The sequence below is a fragment of the Microtus pennsylvanicus genome, chromosome 15 (assembly GCF_037038515.1).
Source record: "Microtus pennsylvanicus isolate mMicPen1 chromosome 15, mMicPen1.hap1, whole genome shotgun sequence".
Taxonomy (NCBI): Eukaryota; Metazoa; Chordata; class Mammalia; order Rodentia; family Cricetidae; genus Microtus; species Microtus pennsylvanicus.
In genome coordinates, this window is record NC_134593.1 from 11,590,366 (window position 1) to 11,607,786 (window position 17,421).

General features: G+C 40.8%; 1 protein-coding gene across 1 annotated transcript in view; it reads left to right on the forward strand.

Moving 5' to 3' along the window:
- Ero1a (endoplasmic reticulum oxidoreductase 1 alpha) overlaps positions 1-17,421 on the forward strand; it is a 42,045-nt gene that overhangs the window by 13,125 nt on the left and 11,499 nt on the right. The window contains exons 2-11 of the mRNA XM_075950321.1: positions 1,079-1,198; positions 2,069-2,152; positions 3,869-3,907; positions 5,607-5,680; positions 5,762-5,835; positions 7,931-8,051; positions 8,870-8,916; positions 11,669-11,680; positions 16,561-16,587; positions 16,709-16,801. Of these exons, the coding sequence (XP_075806436.1) occupies positions 1,079-1,198; positions 2,069-2,152; positions 3,869-3,907; positions 5,607-5,680; positions 5,762-5,835; positions 7,931-8,051; positions 8,870-8,916; positions 11,669-11,680; positions 16,561-16,587; positions 16,709-16,801 (691 nt within the window). The remainder of the gene's footprint in view (positions 1-1,078; positions 1,199-2,068; positions 2,153-3,868; positions 3,908-5,606; positions 5,681-5,761; positions 5,836-7,930; positions 8,052-8,869; positions 8,917-11,668; positions 11,681-16,560; positions 16,588-16,708; positions 16,802-17,421) is intronic.

A 17,421-nucleotide genomic window follows, 5' to 3' on the forward strand; every position in this document is an offset into this window, starting at 1 on the left:
GTTGGCTTTTTTGTTTGTTTTTTGAGACAGGGTTTCTCTGTGTAAGCGTCATCCTGAAACTCACCCTGTGGACTAGGCTGGTCGCATCCACTTCCTAAGTGCTAGGATTAAAGGCGTGTGCTGCCACCACCTGGACTTGGCTGTTCTTTTTAAAAAACTACTGACTGAGATCAATTTGTGCTGCTGTATGGGTGTGGGGCTGCCCACCAAGCATGGTCAGCCTACCAGGGAGCACACCCCTAAACCAGACTCTCCCGTAGCGGCTGTCAGTAGCTCTTCAGTGAGGGGCCAGTGCACTTTGTCATCTTCAGTGTCGTTTACAGTGCAGACACACCACACCAAAGTTGTGCAGGGCCTCTTCTCTATAGGGTGTGCATTTTCTTTTTTCTATTTTTTTAATCATTACATACTTATTACTTAATGTTACATTACTTTTAATAGGTTTGCCTGTGTGCGTGTGCTCCTTAGTTCACATAATGGAATATGAAATATGACTGGCGTTTCCTTGTTTGTTAATCTAGCACAGGGAGACACACCCTTCCCTCTTAATCTTAGTGCCAACCTTTGGCCAGGTAAGCTGGATCCGGAGGGGAGAGCCACAAGGTAGCTGCTAGGGGTCCAGTTCTGTGTTCTGAGCTCAGCTGACCCTATAGAAGTGCCACTGTGTTCTGAGCTCAGCTGACCCTATAGAAGTGCCACTGTGTACTGAGCTCAGCTGACCCTATAGAAGTGCCACTGTGTTCTGAGCTCAGCTGACCCTATAGAAGTGCCACTGTGTTCTGAGCTCAGCTGACCCTATAGAAGTGCCACTGTGTACTGAGCTCAGCTGACCCTATAGAAGTGCCACTGTGTACTGAGCTTAGCTGACCCTATAGAAGTGCCACTGTGTTACTCTAGAGACACAACAACAGGCTTGCTGTATTATTGTTATTCTCTATCTTAGGAATCAAGAGAGGGTGGCAAGATAAGGTTGCTAAATAGCAGGCTTTCCCTTCTTTCTTTTTTCTAATAACTATGAGGAAAAGACCATGTGATATCTGGGACATTTAAATCTAATATTTCATTTTCTTTGTAACAGGTTAGTGGTTACCTGGATGATTGTACCTGTGATGTTGAGACCATTGATAAATTTAATAACTACAAACTTTTCCCAAGACTACAAAGACTTCTCGAAAGTGACTACTTTAGATATTACAAGGTATTTTTTCAATTTTTTCTTCAAGATTTATTTATTATGTATACAGTGTTCTGCCTACATGCCAGAGGAAGCACCAGATTTAATTTTTTTTATTTTTTTTTTTGTTTTTTGAGACAGGGTTTCTCTGTGGCTTTGGAGCCTGTCCTGGAACTAGCTCTGTAGACCAGGCTGGTCTCGAACTCACAGAAATCCGCCTGCCTCTGCCTCCTGAGTGCTGGGATTAAAGGCATGTGCCACCACCGCTCGGCTTCAGATTTAATTTTAGATGGTAGTGAGCATCCATGTGGTTGCTAGAAATTGAACTCAGGACCTCTGGAAGAGCAGCTAATGCTCTTAACCATGGAGCCATCTTTACTTTTAACTTCAATAATTTCTAGAGTTAGAAACAAACTGGTTAAATTGAAGTTAAAATAGAAATTTGTATGTTATTCTCAAAACATTTTGTTTTTTCAGTCGTCAGATGGGCTCCAATTAAGATAAGCTTTCTTTTTTTTTGAGAGGAGGCAGTTTTGAACATACTAAATAGTGACAGTATCTGACCATGAGAACACTACTGAAAAACTTTGTAAAACCTGGTCCATAGTTCTCCCTGTTCTCTGCCTTTTGTCACTAGCTAAATTGGGAGCTGATCGGGGGTGAGGGTGGAGGTGGGGGTAAGTGGGGCAGGCTATTGAGCCCTGACTCCCGGCTGCCATCCGCACAGTGGTCTGTGTCTCTCTAACCAGCTTACATTTATAGTCAGTGAAACTTGACTGGTAATGGGAGAGACGGCGTGATCTCAGATAAGCCCTCGCCCCAGCCTGGGATTGGGATCCTAGCAGTCGATTATACTCTCGGGGCTTTATAGTTTTATAACTTTCTATTTGACAGGTAAACTTGAAGAAGCCGTGTCCCTTCTGGAATGACATCAGCCAGTGTGGAAGAAGAGACTGTGCTGTCAAACCCTGCCATTCTGTAAGGACTGTCCCGGTTGTTTCCGTTGTTCGTGCCTTTTCCAGAAGGGCCACTAGCGATCAGACTATAGTTTGATCCTGTTTAAATATAGCATCCAATAGCTGCAAATCATAAACCTAACTTACAAATGATGTTATTTGTGCGTGTGCAGCACTGCGTCATGGGGGCCAGAGGCTGACAGCAAGTGGTTTCTGTCCCTTTGCACTGTAGTTCACTGAGGAGGCAGGGCGTCCGCTGCCTCTCCAGCTCTGGGTTTGCAGGGTTGCCTCTAGCTTGGCTTCTTCCTCGGATGCTGAGGATCTAAACTCAGGTTCTCATTTTGTGTGGGAGGCATTACTGACTGAGCCATCCACCTCCCAGCTCCAGAAAATCTATTTTGAATTACAATGTCTTCATGGTAATATAATAACAATAATGATGATGATGATAATTATTATATATAATAAAATAATTATGTGTAATTATTATTATACTTGTAAAAACCTGTAGCACTTCAAAGTGCAAAAAAGCAAATCTCTGCTTTCACAGTAGAATACTTCAAACTTCAAAAGGAAAACAACTGTCAAGCCAGGAGAGCAATGTCTCTAATAAAAGATTGAACTAGTGGCTGCTGGATTCTCGGGGAGGAACAACCATTGCCTTCACTTTTACCCACTGAAGAGCTCATTAGGCCCCAGCTCAGAGTCCTGACCCGTGGTCTCCAGATGACCTGGTTAAACTCAGTGTGTCTAAAAAAACAAAAACAACAAAATCATGAATGTGGGAAGGGGCTCTGCAGGAGGAGGGGAAGAAGACACAGAAGTGATATTAGAATGCACGTTATATGTGTATGAAATTTTTGTAAATAAATTAATAATAAAAGCTAAAAAAGAAAAGCCTAACATATCCATCTCAAAATATACTCGATATATATATATATATATATATATATATATATATATAAGATTTTCAGAGAAATGCCATAATTCAGAAAGATAATACAGCTTTGTGAGGCATGAGAAAGGAAAATGAGATGAAAGGACTGGTAAAGATACCAATAGCATGTGATTTGAATAATGAATATTCTATGTGGGTGAGCAGGGTGCCAGGCCTTGCCCTTAAGTTTGTGGTTTAGTAGAGAGGAGAAACACTAATCGACTGTTTCAACACACATTCCACAGCCCAATTGCAAAGTCTCTGAACTATACTGCTAAGAGCAGAGACAGCTGGGCCCAGAGCACTCAGGTGACAGTGAGGGAATGGAGTACTTGCACTCCCCACAGATAAGGCCTGTGCTTCACCCTGATACTTCCTAACAGGGCGAACTATCCCGCGGAGGGACTGAGGAGCACACACAGATTTGGGGTGTTCGCCACAGCTTACTCAGCCCATGTACCTGCGTTTGTCCCATGCACCACAACAGTGATAGAATGTTTGTGACCATTTTTATATTTCCATGACAGCACACGATCAGCAATATATGGTTCTTGAATTTTATTTGCTCATTTTTTGAGAGAAGATTTTATTTCATCGCTCTTGCTACATAGACCAGGCTGGGAGGATTAAAGCTGTGTGCTACTACACCTGTTAGTTTTTATTTACTTTAAAGAAATTATTTAAAATTTCCTAACTCTTTTCACTTAAAAATAGTCTCCAGTAATTTGTGAGTTTTTCTCATAAGTCATAAGAATTTAAGATATTTTTCCAGAAGGTAGAATAAGCGTGTTTCTTTTTCAGGATGAAGTTCCTGATGGGATTAAGTCTGCGAGCTACAAGGTATGCACATACACTCACTGATGCGACTGTTGTCTACCGCGGTCTCGAAACCCATCCCCTGCTCTCTGCAGTGAGATAGCTTGAACAGTCATTAGTGATGGCCAGTTCCGCTTCTTGTGTATTTCTTACTCCATCCTTCAATCAGTTTAAGGCCAAACTCAGATAAATCATTTTTAAGAGTGATGCAAAACTAGAGCATATCAATACGCCGGGCGATGGTGGCGCACGCCTTTAATCCCAGCACTCGGGAGGCAGAGGCAGGCGGATCTCTGTGAGTTCGAGACCAGTCTGGTCTACAGAGCTAGTTCCAGGACAGGCTCCAAAGCCACAGAGAAACCCTGTCTCGAAAAACCAAAAAAAAAAAAAAAGAAAAAAGAAAAAAGAAAAATATAAAAAAAAAAAACTAGAGCATATCAGAATTAAGTTAAATGCCATTCAGAATTTTCTCAAAGACTAGAACTTTTTTTTTTTCTGGACAGGGTTTCTCTGTGGTTTTGGAGCCTGTCTTGGAACTAGCTCTTGTAGACCAGGCTGGTCTCGAGCTCACAGAGATCCACCTGCCTCTGCCTCCCGAGTGCTGGGATTAAAGGCATGCGCCACCACCGCCCGGCAGCACCTTTGTTTTGTCATACTTTTTCTGTGTAGATATTCTGAGCCGTTTGGTTGCAGGTCAGGTAGGATGTATCTCTTTACTCTTTCTTATTTAACTGTGTATAAAAGACTTGGGTTTCAAGAAGTTTTTTTTAAAGGTGAACTGTTTATATATTAACTAATAAAATGAAGCACTGTTGTCGGTCAATAAATATTTCAAAAAATCTGAGCACTTCAGTTATGTAATGTTCCCTAAAAACTTAGTCATTTCAGTTCTTTCAGTATCCTAGCGTGGACAGAAATTCTTACGTTCATCCTAACAAGACTACTGTAGGTGTAGCAAACATTTGTGGCCTCCTGATTCCAGTCTTACCGACTAGTGGTGATGTTATCAAAACTCAAGGACCTACTAGAAAAAAATGTATGTGTGCATGTGTAGACATCAAGAAGAAATAGAGTAGGTAAAGCGTGTGTTTTAAATACCTACAGCTATAGCATACTTTCTGTAAGGTGCTCTTCCAGTTATGGTGTGGGAAGGAGCTGAGACACACGATCTAGGATGGCCACCACGGTCAGGTGGCCGGTGCTTACAGTCAGGGCACTGGGCCTTGCCTTCTGCTGTACCATGCCTTCCATGTACCTCAAACTTTTCCCGGTGCACATCTTAGTCACTGTTTGTCACTGCCATGTTCTTTATTTTCTGAACATAATGGTAAATTGTGCTTCTACAAAAAACTAAAGGCAAGAAGCCTTTCACCCACTTTTTGGATCTAACAGCTCATTTTTTGTCAGGTGGAGGCAGAAGCAGGTGGGTCTCTGAGTTTGAAGGCAGCCTGATCTACAGAGCGAGTTTTAGGACAGCCAGGGCTACACAGACAGGGCTCATTTTACAGGCTTTGAAGCTGGGTTGATAGTGGTATGTCACAGGAGTCTTGACTGACTTTAATGCCTGAACAATATTTAAGGTCGTGTGGCTCATGTCTGTAGTCCAGCATTCGAGAGGTTAAAGAAAGCAGGGAAATTTAAAAGCATGTGACCCTGTCTCAAAAACAAAAGCAAAGCAGCAGTTTTAAAATGTGGCCAATCTGTTTGTCTTTGCCCTGTTCAGTACTCTGAAGAAGCTAACCTCATTGAAGAATGTGAGCAAGCTGAGCGGCTTGGCGCGGTGGACGAATCTCTGAGGTGATTTGATCTTCAGGTATTTTGTTTTTCTTCATCACAGCCGACTGGAAAAAGGAATAATGCAATTTTCCTTATTTGAAGTGAGGAAACCCAGAAGGCTGTTCTTCAGTGGACCAAGCATGATGATTCTTCAGACAGCTTCTGTGAAGTTGACGGTATGATGTTTGTTCCCAGTGATGCCTTAAGAGAAAACCAGCCTGCCCCCTCCTTCCTCTCCCCTCCCCTTTCTCCTCCCCCTCCCCTCTTCTCCTCTCCCTCTCCTCTCCTCCCCTCCCTTCCCTTCTCCTTCCCTTCCTTTAGTTGTATTAAGCATTGAACTCAGGCTTTGGAAAATGTACTAGGCAAGTCATTAACGAGAGCGGCTCTAGATGCCGCCTGCCCCTCAGTTCTTTTCAGTTAATTTTAAAATCTCAGTCCTGACAGTGTGAAGCGTCTTCAGAAAGCTTAACATCAATTCGTATGCTTAGCAGTGGCATTCCTGGTGTGTAACTCAGAAGAACCGAGAAAGACTCAGGCAAAGGTAGACCAATGTTCATTCAGAAGAGGCACAGGTTAAAGTAGTCTATGTGTCTATCACCAGATGCAAACATAATTAGAATGTGTTATGTGTATGTCATACAGATACACATATATCATTGAGCCATAAGAAGGGGTGAGCTTCCAGCAAATGGTTCTGTGTGGCAAGAAGCCAGACACAAAGACAAGTGTGGTATGGCTCACTTGTGAACTGTATGGAAAAGGCAGAGTCATAGCATCAGAAAATGGATTAGTAGTTAATAGACGGTCTGGGATAGCATATGGAGAGTTAATTGTTAAATGGTCACAGTTTCTGTTTAGGGCTGTGAAAAAGTTTTGGAAACAAAGTGGCAATGATTATACAGCAGTGTGAATGTACCCACGGTTCACTGAATATGGTGGAAATGGCTAATTTCATAATAGGTATTTTTACCACAGTAAAAAAAAATTAAAATTTTCTGTAAAAAAAATTTACCTTTTAATGTTTTGCATTTTTATGCATCAAGTAATTTATAGTTCTCTCTCTTTTGCATTTTGCAAAAGAAACTAAAGTGTAGGAATGAGGAAAACATCTTCTGTAAATGCTGCTGGGTCATTAGCCTTTTCTGTGGCGATGGTCTTTGTGGCTTTTGGTGCAGAGAATATTGAACCATGACATTATTTCTGAAGCTGGTGCTGAAATTGGCAACCTTAGAACACATTAGGAGTTTGATCAAGATATCTAATTCTTCTTTTTCTAGAATTTTTTTATTTCTATTTTAATTGTTGACCTCTCAATTGGCTAAGCAAAATTAAATCTGAATTTTGAAATTTTTCTGACTCTTAAGTAGTGAACTATTGAACTTTTAAAAAGTTAGTGAAAAGAGCTGGGCATTGGGCTGGAGAGATGGCTCAGTGGTTAAGAGCACTGCCTGCTCTTCCAAAGGTCCTGAGTTCAATTCCCAGCAACCACATGGTGGCTCACAACCATCTGTAATGAGATCAGGAACACATGGAGGCAGAACACTGTATAAATAATAAATAAACATTAAAAAAAAGAGCTGGGCATTGATGGTGGATACCTTTAATTTCAGCATGGCAGAGGCAGAGTAGAAGTAGGTGCCATCTCTTGAGTCACAGAACCACTAGGGCTTTGTAATGAGACCTTGTCTCGAAACTCACCCCCTCTAAAAAGGAAAAGGACTTTAAATTTTTTCAAAAAAAATTTTTTTTATGTAGTGGAATATGTGTCATGTTTTGACATGTATCTCTGGTCTTACTTTTTTCTTTCATTTTATTTTTATTTTTTTCGAGATAGGGTTTCTCTGTGTAGCCCTGGCTGTCCTGAAACTCACTCTGTAGACCAGGTTGGTCTTGAACTCACAGAGATCCACAAGGCTTAAAGACTTGCACCACCACTGCCCAGCCATTTTTTCTTTTTCTCCTGCTAGGGATCGAACCCAGGGTTTTGCCTGTGCTAGCAGTTGCTCTCCTGCTAAGCAAACTCTCATTCCCTCTGGTCAGTGATGAGCTGCCGTGCTAGTGTGGATGGAAACAGACTCATGTGTAGTTGTGAGCATCCACTCACATGTTCTCTTAAACTCTAAAACCCATGTGTTCTTACCGCTTATAAGATCAGGGTTTTTTGCAACTATTGCGAACAGTGAATGTGGCTGTTTGTTTCTTCCTATTTTCCTTTATCCTAAAATGTTGTTCTGAAATAGCTAGGATTTAATGATACATTTTATTTTGCAGACATACAGTCCCCTGATGCTGAGTATGTGGATTTACTCCTTAACCCTGAGCGCTACACAGGCTACAAGGGGCCGGATGCTTGGAGGATATGGAGTGTCATCTATGAAGAAAACTGTTTTAAGTATGTACTATTTTCCTAGACTTGTGCAGATCAGGTTCATGTCCTTAAAAGATTGATTTGGACATAGAAATTAAAATGTCATTAATCCGGTTCCCCCTGGGGCACTGGCTGCAACAAATACATCTTTAAAGACTTACATAATAGTAGATCTATTTAGTATTGGAACCACTGAACAAACATTCCTGAGTGGATTAGAGTGGATTATAGGATCTCCTTATGTAGATTAAGTAATTCAGAACCAGAGCTTTGATTCATTTGCCAAGATCACCATAGTCAGTGGTGGGGTTTTAAGGGATTTTCCTTACTCTCCGCTCACCTTTCTGTGGCTGCAGTTATTTTATCTTGTTCAAGTTAAACTGAGTTCAGTGAACAGCTCTGAGGTGGTGTTTTGTGTAATCACTGTGCACTGTTTTAAACATACAATGGACATTGCTCCTCTAGTTCTTATGGTAACAATTTATTATAGTTGTAACTGTTTACAGATGGAGAGTCAGACAAGCTAGGTATGTGTTCAGTGCTTAGGGGAAGCATTCCGTTTGTTCTCTTAACCAGTGCAATGGACATTGATCGCTGGGTGACTGAGAAATGCTTAAGGTTCTTCACTTGGAAACTTGAAGGCTCTAAAGAATGTACTAGCTAACTTTGGGGGAAAACCTGTGTGTGCATTTGAGTGTTTAAGTGTGTGCATTTCTGTGTGCATGCACATGTGTGATTCTCTCAGGGATAAAACCTCTGCATGATAAAACGTTTCACTTTCTAAATCAGATATAATTGTTGGTAACGCTGGTGTTCATATAGTACAATTCTTTTGTTTGCAGACCGCAGACAATTCAAAGGCCTTTAAATCCTTTGGCTTCTGGTCAAGGTGAGTTACTTGGGTTGCTATTGTTTATTGGCTAGTGAACTTGGGTTAGAGTAGAGGAAGGCAGGGTTGAGTGGCAAGGGAGGTTGAGGTCATGTAGTCCACTGGTCCTGTTTCTGGAGAAGTTATAGCTCACGCTTGTGAAGGCACAGCTGTTTTTCTTAATGATAGTCATGGTTTTAGGCCATTGTAATATGAAGATTAGGTTATGTATTTATTGTCTGATTTTGTAACACACTACGTAGTTGTTTGGTTACTTCAGTTTTATTTAGCCTCCAAATAAATTAATATCCAAAACATTTACCTAATTTTTCAAAAAACTTGAACTGGGAAGTTTAATGATATGGTGCTTGGTCAGCATGTCTCAGGTCCTGGGCTTGACTCCCAGCCAAATAAGAAACAAAACAAAAGAAAAAACCCTTAAGTAAAAGGCTTTAAATTCTATTCATATTCCATATATGGTCTGATTGTAAGTCTACATGTTTTTATATCTCAATGACAGTTTTCCCTGTCTATATACACTCAATATCTGGTCTACCTGCTGCCTTTCCCAACACATCTTCCTTCCCAAGTAGAAGTCATTTTTGGCTCTTTCTGAAGCAATCTATGCTGTGTTTCCCTCCTTCATATACCTGCTTATTGGGAGCATCATTCTGTCATATGTGTGTTTGTGTATGTATACACACATGTATACATAATGTGTGTATGTATGTATGTATCCATAATTCCTTAGTGTTTTGGGATATGGGCAGCAATTATTTCAGTATAGAACCTGGTAATTATGGGAATTGTTTTCCAATGAATAATTTCTTTACAATAATTAGAGACTGAAGCATTTTATAATTATAATTCCAATAAAACAGTTTGACTTTGGATATCGTTGAGAGCCGTAAAAAGAATCAGTTACCCTTGCTGCAAATAGTTCTTTACCATGTGCAAGGCGTTACGTAGATGCCAAGGGTACTTACTGCCTTGTCAGGTAGTAAACATTTATAGAATCAACCATTTCTGCATATGATTTCATTTATTTTTAAAATAAATAACATGTCCTTTTTGCCTTAGTTACTCCTCTTCTGCTGTGAAGGGTCACTATGACCAAGGCAGAGCATTTAGTTGACGGCTTACATTTTCAGAGGGTCGTAAAGTCCATGACCACCATGGTAGGCAGCATGGCAGCAGGCAGGTGTTGCTGCTGGAGAGTAGCTGAGAGCTCACACTTGATCCACAAGTACAAGGCAGAGAGAGAACCAAGCTGAATGTCCTGGGCTTTTCAAACTCTAAAACCCAAGCCCAGTGACAAACTCCCTTGAACAAAGCCAAACCTCCTACTCTTTCCCAAACAGTTTGGAGACCAATCTTTGAAACACAGGAGCATGTAGGGACCATTCTTATTCAAACCATCAGTTATTTTCTTCCAGTATGAATTTACTGATACAGTCTTTGAGCCGAGTGGTGGTAGTGAAATCCCAGCATACGGAAGGCAGAGGCAGGAGGGAGGATCTCTGTGAGTTCTAGGCCAGCCTGATCTACAGAGTGTGAGTTCCAGAATAGTTAAAGCTACAGAGAAACTCTGTCTTGAAAAACCAAAAAAAAAAAAAAAAAAAAAAAGACATCCGTGATGAGTATATGTTTTACAAACAACAGTGAAGCTAAAGAAAAACACAAAGTGAACTTGATGCTATCAGTGAAAGTTTTAATGTCTCCGTGACGCTTTGTCTGGATTTTTTTTTAAAGCCCTATCGGACTTTTGCTCACGTATTATGGCTTCTGATTTTGTTTCTTTATGGGAATCCTTTTTGCAGGGGTATTTTTTTTTGTTGGGGCAAGTTTTGAGGCAGGGTTTCTCTGCGTAGGTCTGGTTGTCCTGGAACTCTGTAGATCTGGCTGGCCTCAAACTCACAATCATCTGTCTGCTTTTGTGTCTTGAATGCTGGGGTCATAGGTGTATGCCACCACCACCTGGCTCTTTCTGAGAATTCTATGTGTGTGAATGAATGTTTGTGTCTCTGTCTATAAGTGTTTCTTGTTCTCTTTTTTAGGGGGACAACTCTTTTTCCCCCCTGCTTGTTTTGTCCTATTCAGGTTTATTTCTTTTTATTTTATCCTATTTTATTTTATTATTTTTCATGTGCCTTTTTGTTTTCTAATGTGAAAGAACAAGAAGGGATGTGGATTTGGATAAGTGAGGAGGTGGGGAGGTTCTGGGAGGAGTTGGGAGAGGGGAAAACATGATCAGAAAATACTGCATGAAAATTATTTTCAATAAAAAATATAACCTAAAAAAAGAAAAATAGGGAAAACAATGAAGATGATATTTCAGTAGTAAGTAATTAGCTGCATACAAGCTGCTGCACTATGAAACATTTGAATTTTATAGTCTTTGAAGACGTTCCCAAGGTTAAATCTTCTGTCCCTCTCGGGGTTCAAAGCAGCAGTAATGCGGTCTTTAGCTAGAACTGTGTTGTAGGTTAGGGTAATAAATGTAGAAGAACACTGCTGGCTGGGTGGACACGGGAGCTGCAGCTGCTCCCGGTGCTGTGCTTCCCCTCCTATGAGCACACGTGAGTTCCGTGAGCCTGGCTGCGGCTGGACAGCGTGGAGGCTCTGGTGCTCCTTTTATTGACTGCACCTGTGTGGATACACTGACAGACTAAAACAGATCATTGCTAACTTGTTATTTTCATGTAAGTGTAGCATTTCCTAAGGGAAAGGCAGAAGTAGTTTATAATAATTAATGTTTTGTTTTGTTTTTCAGGAAAAAGTAAAGGTATGTACCTTTATCATGTGTTTTATACATCGGGTCTGCTTGGCTGTCGAGATTCATGTTCTGGTGTTGTGGCAGACTGCATTTCTTCCCACTTCCTCTGACACTCAGAATATCTCCTCCTCCTGTTTCTCTAGAGATATCCATAACCCAGGCTGGCCTGGAGCTCCTTCTTTATACAGCTTAGCATATTCTTGAATGCTGACTGCCCTCTTGTGTGTCTCAAGACACACATACACACTAGCTCTTAACTTTTACTTTTTTTCCCTAAAGTGCTGAGGTGAAAGAATAGGTGAGAGAGAAAGGCCTGTGTCTAGAGTCACACACTAGGCACAGCCCGCCTCAGCCTCAGGCAGTCCAGACGTGTGCTTTACCCACAAGCTGTGGAAGCCATAGAAAGCATCTTCTTAACTAGTTGAGGCATGGGCTGTGCTGGGACTTAACCAGAGCTGGTTTTTAAGGTACATGCTGAATCTTGGGTTTAGTTATCATTGCCAAGTTTACGCTAATAGGAACGTTAAACTTTCAAATATATTTCAGAGTTACTTTGCCTTTCAAAGAATTTTTTTGCTGTAGTGGTGAGATTGAAATAGTTTTTGCTATCTAAACACTATATATGTAGTTAACTGAGCCTTAAGGTGCAGGTTAATAATCCTAGCTTCTTGGAAGGCTGAGGCAGGAGGATTGCAAGTTCCAGGCCAGTCTGCTGTTTTGTGTTGATTTTATTGGTTAAATAAAGAGACTGCCTTGGCCCTTTAAGAGGACAAAAAATTAGGTAGGCGGAGTAGACAGAACAAAATGCTGGGAGAAAGAAGCTGAGTCAGGAGTCGCCATGATTCTCTCACTCCAGACAGACGCAGGTTAAGATCTTCCCTGGTAAGCTACCTCGTGGGCTACACAGATTATTAAAAATGGGTTAGATCAATATGTAAGAGCTAGCCAATAAGAGGCTAGTACTAATGGGCCAAGCAGTGTTTAAAAGAATACAGTTTCCGTGTAATTATTTCGGGTAAAGCTAGCCAGGTGGTGGGAAGCAACCCGCTGCTCCTATTACAACAGGCCAGTCTGGATGAATTAATTAGTGAGGCCCTGTCTCAAAATGAAAAGTGAGAAAAATGAGGGAAAGAGTGAAAAGTCCTCGTTTAAGTTCTCTGCACCAACACAGACAGACAAATAGACGGACCCACTGTACTGAGTCTGTGCTTGTTTGGCCTTAGTCCATTTAGACGAAAATGTTGAACGTGACGTATCTTCTCTCTTCCTCAAAATCTCTTGTTTTTGAGACATTATTCTTATGTCTAATTTTGATTACATGTATTTATTTACTTAGTGTATGTATGTGGGAGCATGCAGCCATATGCTTTCCCTCCTGAGCCACCTGGAAGTCCATATTTTTATGAGCTATTTGTGCATCATGTTCAAAAGACAATGTGATATTCTGATAGCATTACCGTTTTGTTATCATTTTGATAATTGATTATCTTGTCTTATGTAGCTGCTTCAGTTACTGTGATGAAAAGTGCAGTTGTGCTGTGGCAGCCCAGTGAACTGAGGCAGATGGGAATAGCTGGAGGGAGATGCTCTGTTTGCGCTGCAGAAGCGACCCTGTAGCTTTGGTCTGAATAACCGTACTCTCCTCAGGCAGTAGCCTAGTTCTGCGCTACATTCTAGACACGCTAGAGGGGTCTTTTTATGAGCGAAAGGACCGTTTATCCGTAGAGATCTCGATCCTTAGAGAACTGATTCATCCATAGGTATTGCATTGATTTTGGTCACAGGGCCAATGGCTACTCCTATGCATTAAGTGATTATTTAACTGCATTATGGTCAGGTCAGGTTGAGGGGGCTTCCAAAACTTTTCACTTAAAATGTATTCTTTCGGACCTGAGCACAAATGCTTGCTTCCCACCTCAAATGTTACACACACACACACACACACACACACACACACACACACACACTTATTCTTAGCTAGGCATGGTTGTGCACACCTTTAATCCCAGCACTCAAGAGGCAGAGACAGGTGGATCTCTGAGTTTGAGGCCAGCCTGGTCTACAGACCAAGTTCCAGGACAGCTTGGGCAACACAGAAAAACCCTGTCTTGAAAAAATAAAACCAACACAAACAAACAAAAAGAATAAAAGAATAGACTTTATTCTTTGTGAGTGAATGTACACCACACTAGTTCTTAGAAGTTACAGATCGTGTTAGTCACCATGTGGTTGCTGGGAATCAAACCCAGGTTCTCTAGAAGAGCAACAGGTACTCTCAACCACAGCACTATCTTTCTATCCACCCCCACCTTTTAAAAGGAATTCTGATTGGAGCTCAGACCTTGCACTTGCTAGATTAGTGCTCTGTCCTGGCTGCCTTCTCCATCCTCACGTCAAGTTGAGAACAACTATTCCAGGGGAAAGTTAACTGAGAATGTCATCGGAGGGTAGGTCCCAAGCAATATTGCCTCATAGTTCCCTAACTCTGGTCTGACAACCGGAGCAGAGGGGGCTTCTCATGAAGAAACAACTGCTTGTAGTATCACAATTCCTAAATAACAATGTGTGTGGGATTATTGTAAATTTAAAAATAATTTTTTCTTAATCCTCCTAAATATCTTGGGAAGAATAATTTTTTGTCTTAGTTTTATAATTGAGGAAAACAAGTTCCAGAGAGGGTTAGGAGCAGCGTGACTGAAATCTGTGAGTTATAAGTAGCAAGGTTACGACTTTGACACCACATTCCTGGTTATGATTTCATACTGCTGTGCTGTGGGACATCGTGACACTTTTGATAAATTCATATTTGTTAAGAACATATGTCTGTATATATAATTATTAGAATATATTACATAAATATTTGTAAATAACCATGTAATAATATAAAATATGTATTATATACACACAAACATGTTCTTAAATAAACAAACATATGTTCTTATCTGGTCCTTGTGATCATTAGCTATATTCTAGTTTGCTTTTTTGTTACTGTTAAATACCATGTCCCGAAAACAAATGAGAGAGAAAAGAGTTTTTAGTTTACAAGTTACAGTCCATCCTTGAGGGAAGTCAAGGCCAGGGACATGAAGCAGAAATGTATGGAGGAATGCTACCTGCTGGCTTGCTTCCTCTGTTTGCTCAGCTCCCTTCTTCATAAGTCTCAGGCCCAGCTGCCTAGGGATGTAATGGCCCTCAGTGGACTGGGCCCACCTACGTCTACTCGTAATCGTGCCCACAGACACTCCCCAGGACAGACTGGTGGAGGGAATCCTCAGCTGAGATTCCTTCTTCCCAGGGGTGTCGACAGCTGAAACTAACTGTGACAGTATTATTGTATTTTTAAAGATTTGTTTTATTTTTAATTCTATTTATATGTGTGTCTTTGTGTGCTATGTGCACATGAATATTGATTCTAGAGGCAGAAGAGGGTGTCAGACTGTCTGGATCTGGAGTTCCATGCAGCCGGATCCGCCTGACATGGGTGCTGGGAAACGAGCTCAGGTCCTCTGCAGAGCAACGAGTGCTCTTAACCGCGGGCCATTTCTCCAACCTATGCTTTTTTTTTCTGTTTTGATTGTTAAAAATATTCTTTTAATTTTTATCTTTTAGTTGTTGGTATGCTGAACAGTTTATGTCAGCTATTCTATTTGTAATTTTCCATTCCCCATTTATCCTTTAATGGGTATTTTAACATTTTATTGTTTATGGACTTTTATATATTTATATTTGGGATATTAGCACTTTGTCATGCTTGCAACATATTTTATTCAGCTTGCTTGCATTTCGGTTGCTTTTGTTTATTTAGTTTTCTGACTAACAAATGGAAGTTTTTATATAGTTGAGTTTATCATTCTTATTTCTTTCATAGATTTATGCTTGGTTTATTACCATTTTAAACAACCTTAGTAAAATAAAAGGGTCCTGGCATAATAGTTTTATCATTGCTATAGCAAATATTGCATGAACGATGTAATTTCTTACATATTTTATAAAATGTTTAAAATATTTTCACGTTATTGTTATACTTCTTTGTCAGTTTCAATGGATGTGTTAATTTTACCATGTTATGTAGTTCAGTATTCTGTTAGCTCAGGCATTACTGACAGATGTTATGACTTGAGGCCTTAAAATTAAAATAGTTACCTTTCTGCAAATTCCTCGTCCTCTCCCCATCTTATTTCTTTGGTGCATAATTCTGAAACCAGAATCAGTAAGCTTCACTATGTTGGCAGTGTTGCTGTTTTCTGCCCTGCCCCACGGCTCTGTGGAGGTGGTGAGCTGCATGAGGTTCTGTTACATCTGCAGTCATCTTATAGTGTTTGCTTCTTCTTAGCTTAAATATGTGAAAGTACTTACTTTTTAAAGCATAGATTGCTATGAAAATTTATCTAGTTAAGCAGTCTTGCTAGATTTAGTGTGTGTGTTACTTGTGGGAGAGAGGTCTTAGGGGTTGAACCCAGGGGTCACAAACATGTAGTCAAGTGATGTACCAGAGTGACATTCCTCCAGACCCCTAATTCTACCATTTGATATCAGATAAAATGTTAGAGACAGGGTCTGAGGGCAGAGCAGTGCTTCCTGGATCCACGCCCAACCTTCTTTTCATTTGAAGAAATTGTAAGACTCAGTCAGACCTTTAGCTGGAACAATTTTTTCCCCACCCTGAGACAGGGTTTCTCTGTAGCTTTGGAGCCCATCCTGGAACTAGCTCTTGTAGACCAGGCTGGCCTCGAACTCACAGAGATCTGCCTGCCTCTGCCTCCCAAGTTTTGGGATTAAAGGTGTGTGCCATCACCACTGCTCAATGAGCTGGAACAATCTTTAAAAGACTTGAAAATTTATATTTTGGTGTAATGAAAAAGCTATAACAATTTTTCTTTTCATTTCAGAGAACACTTTTTACAGCTGGCTAGAAGGTAAATCAGAAACTTTTAAACAAATTTAAATGGTAAAGTTTTTTATTTTTAAAGTCATGAAATCTTAAGTCACTAAGATTCACATAAAAAATTTTATTTCTGAATCATTGATTTCTTTTAGGCCTCTGTGTAGAAAAGAGAGCATTCTACAGGCTTATATCTGGTCTTCATGCAAGCATTAATGTGCATTTGAGTGCAAGGTATCTTTTACAAGGTATGTACTTTTAAAATCTTAAATGCACTGGTTTTTAGGTATTCTTTTATTTATTTATTTATTAAAGATTTCTGCCTCCTCCCTGCCACCGCCTCCCATTTCCCTCCCCCTCCCCCGTCAAGTCCCCCTCCCTTGTCAGCCCAAAGAGCAATCAGGGTTCCTTGCCCTGTGGGAAGTCCAAGGACCACCCACCTCCATCCAGGTCTAGTAAGTTGAGCATCCAAATTGCCTAGGCTCCCCCAAAGCCAGTACGTGCAGTAGGATCAAAAACCCATTGCTATTGTTCTTGAGTTCTCAGTAGTCCTCATTGTCTGCTATGTTCAGCAAGTCTGGTTTTATCCCATGATTTTTCAGATTCAGGCCAGCTGGCCTTGGTGAGTTCCCGATAGAACATCCCCATTGTCTCAGTGTGTGGGTGCGCCCCTCGCGATCCTGAGTTCCTTGCTCGTGCTCTCTCTCCATCTGCTCCTGATTTGGACCTTGAGATTTCAGTCCGGTGCTCCAATGTGGGTCTCTGTCTCTGTCTCCTTTCATCGCCTGATGAAGGTTAATATCCAGGAGGATGCCTATATGTTTTTCTTTGGGTACACCTTCTTATTTAGCTTCTGTAGGATCACAAA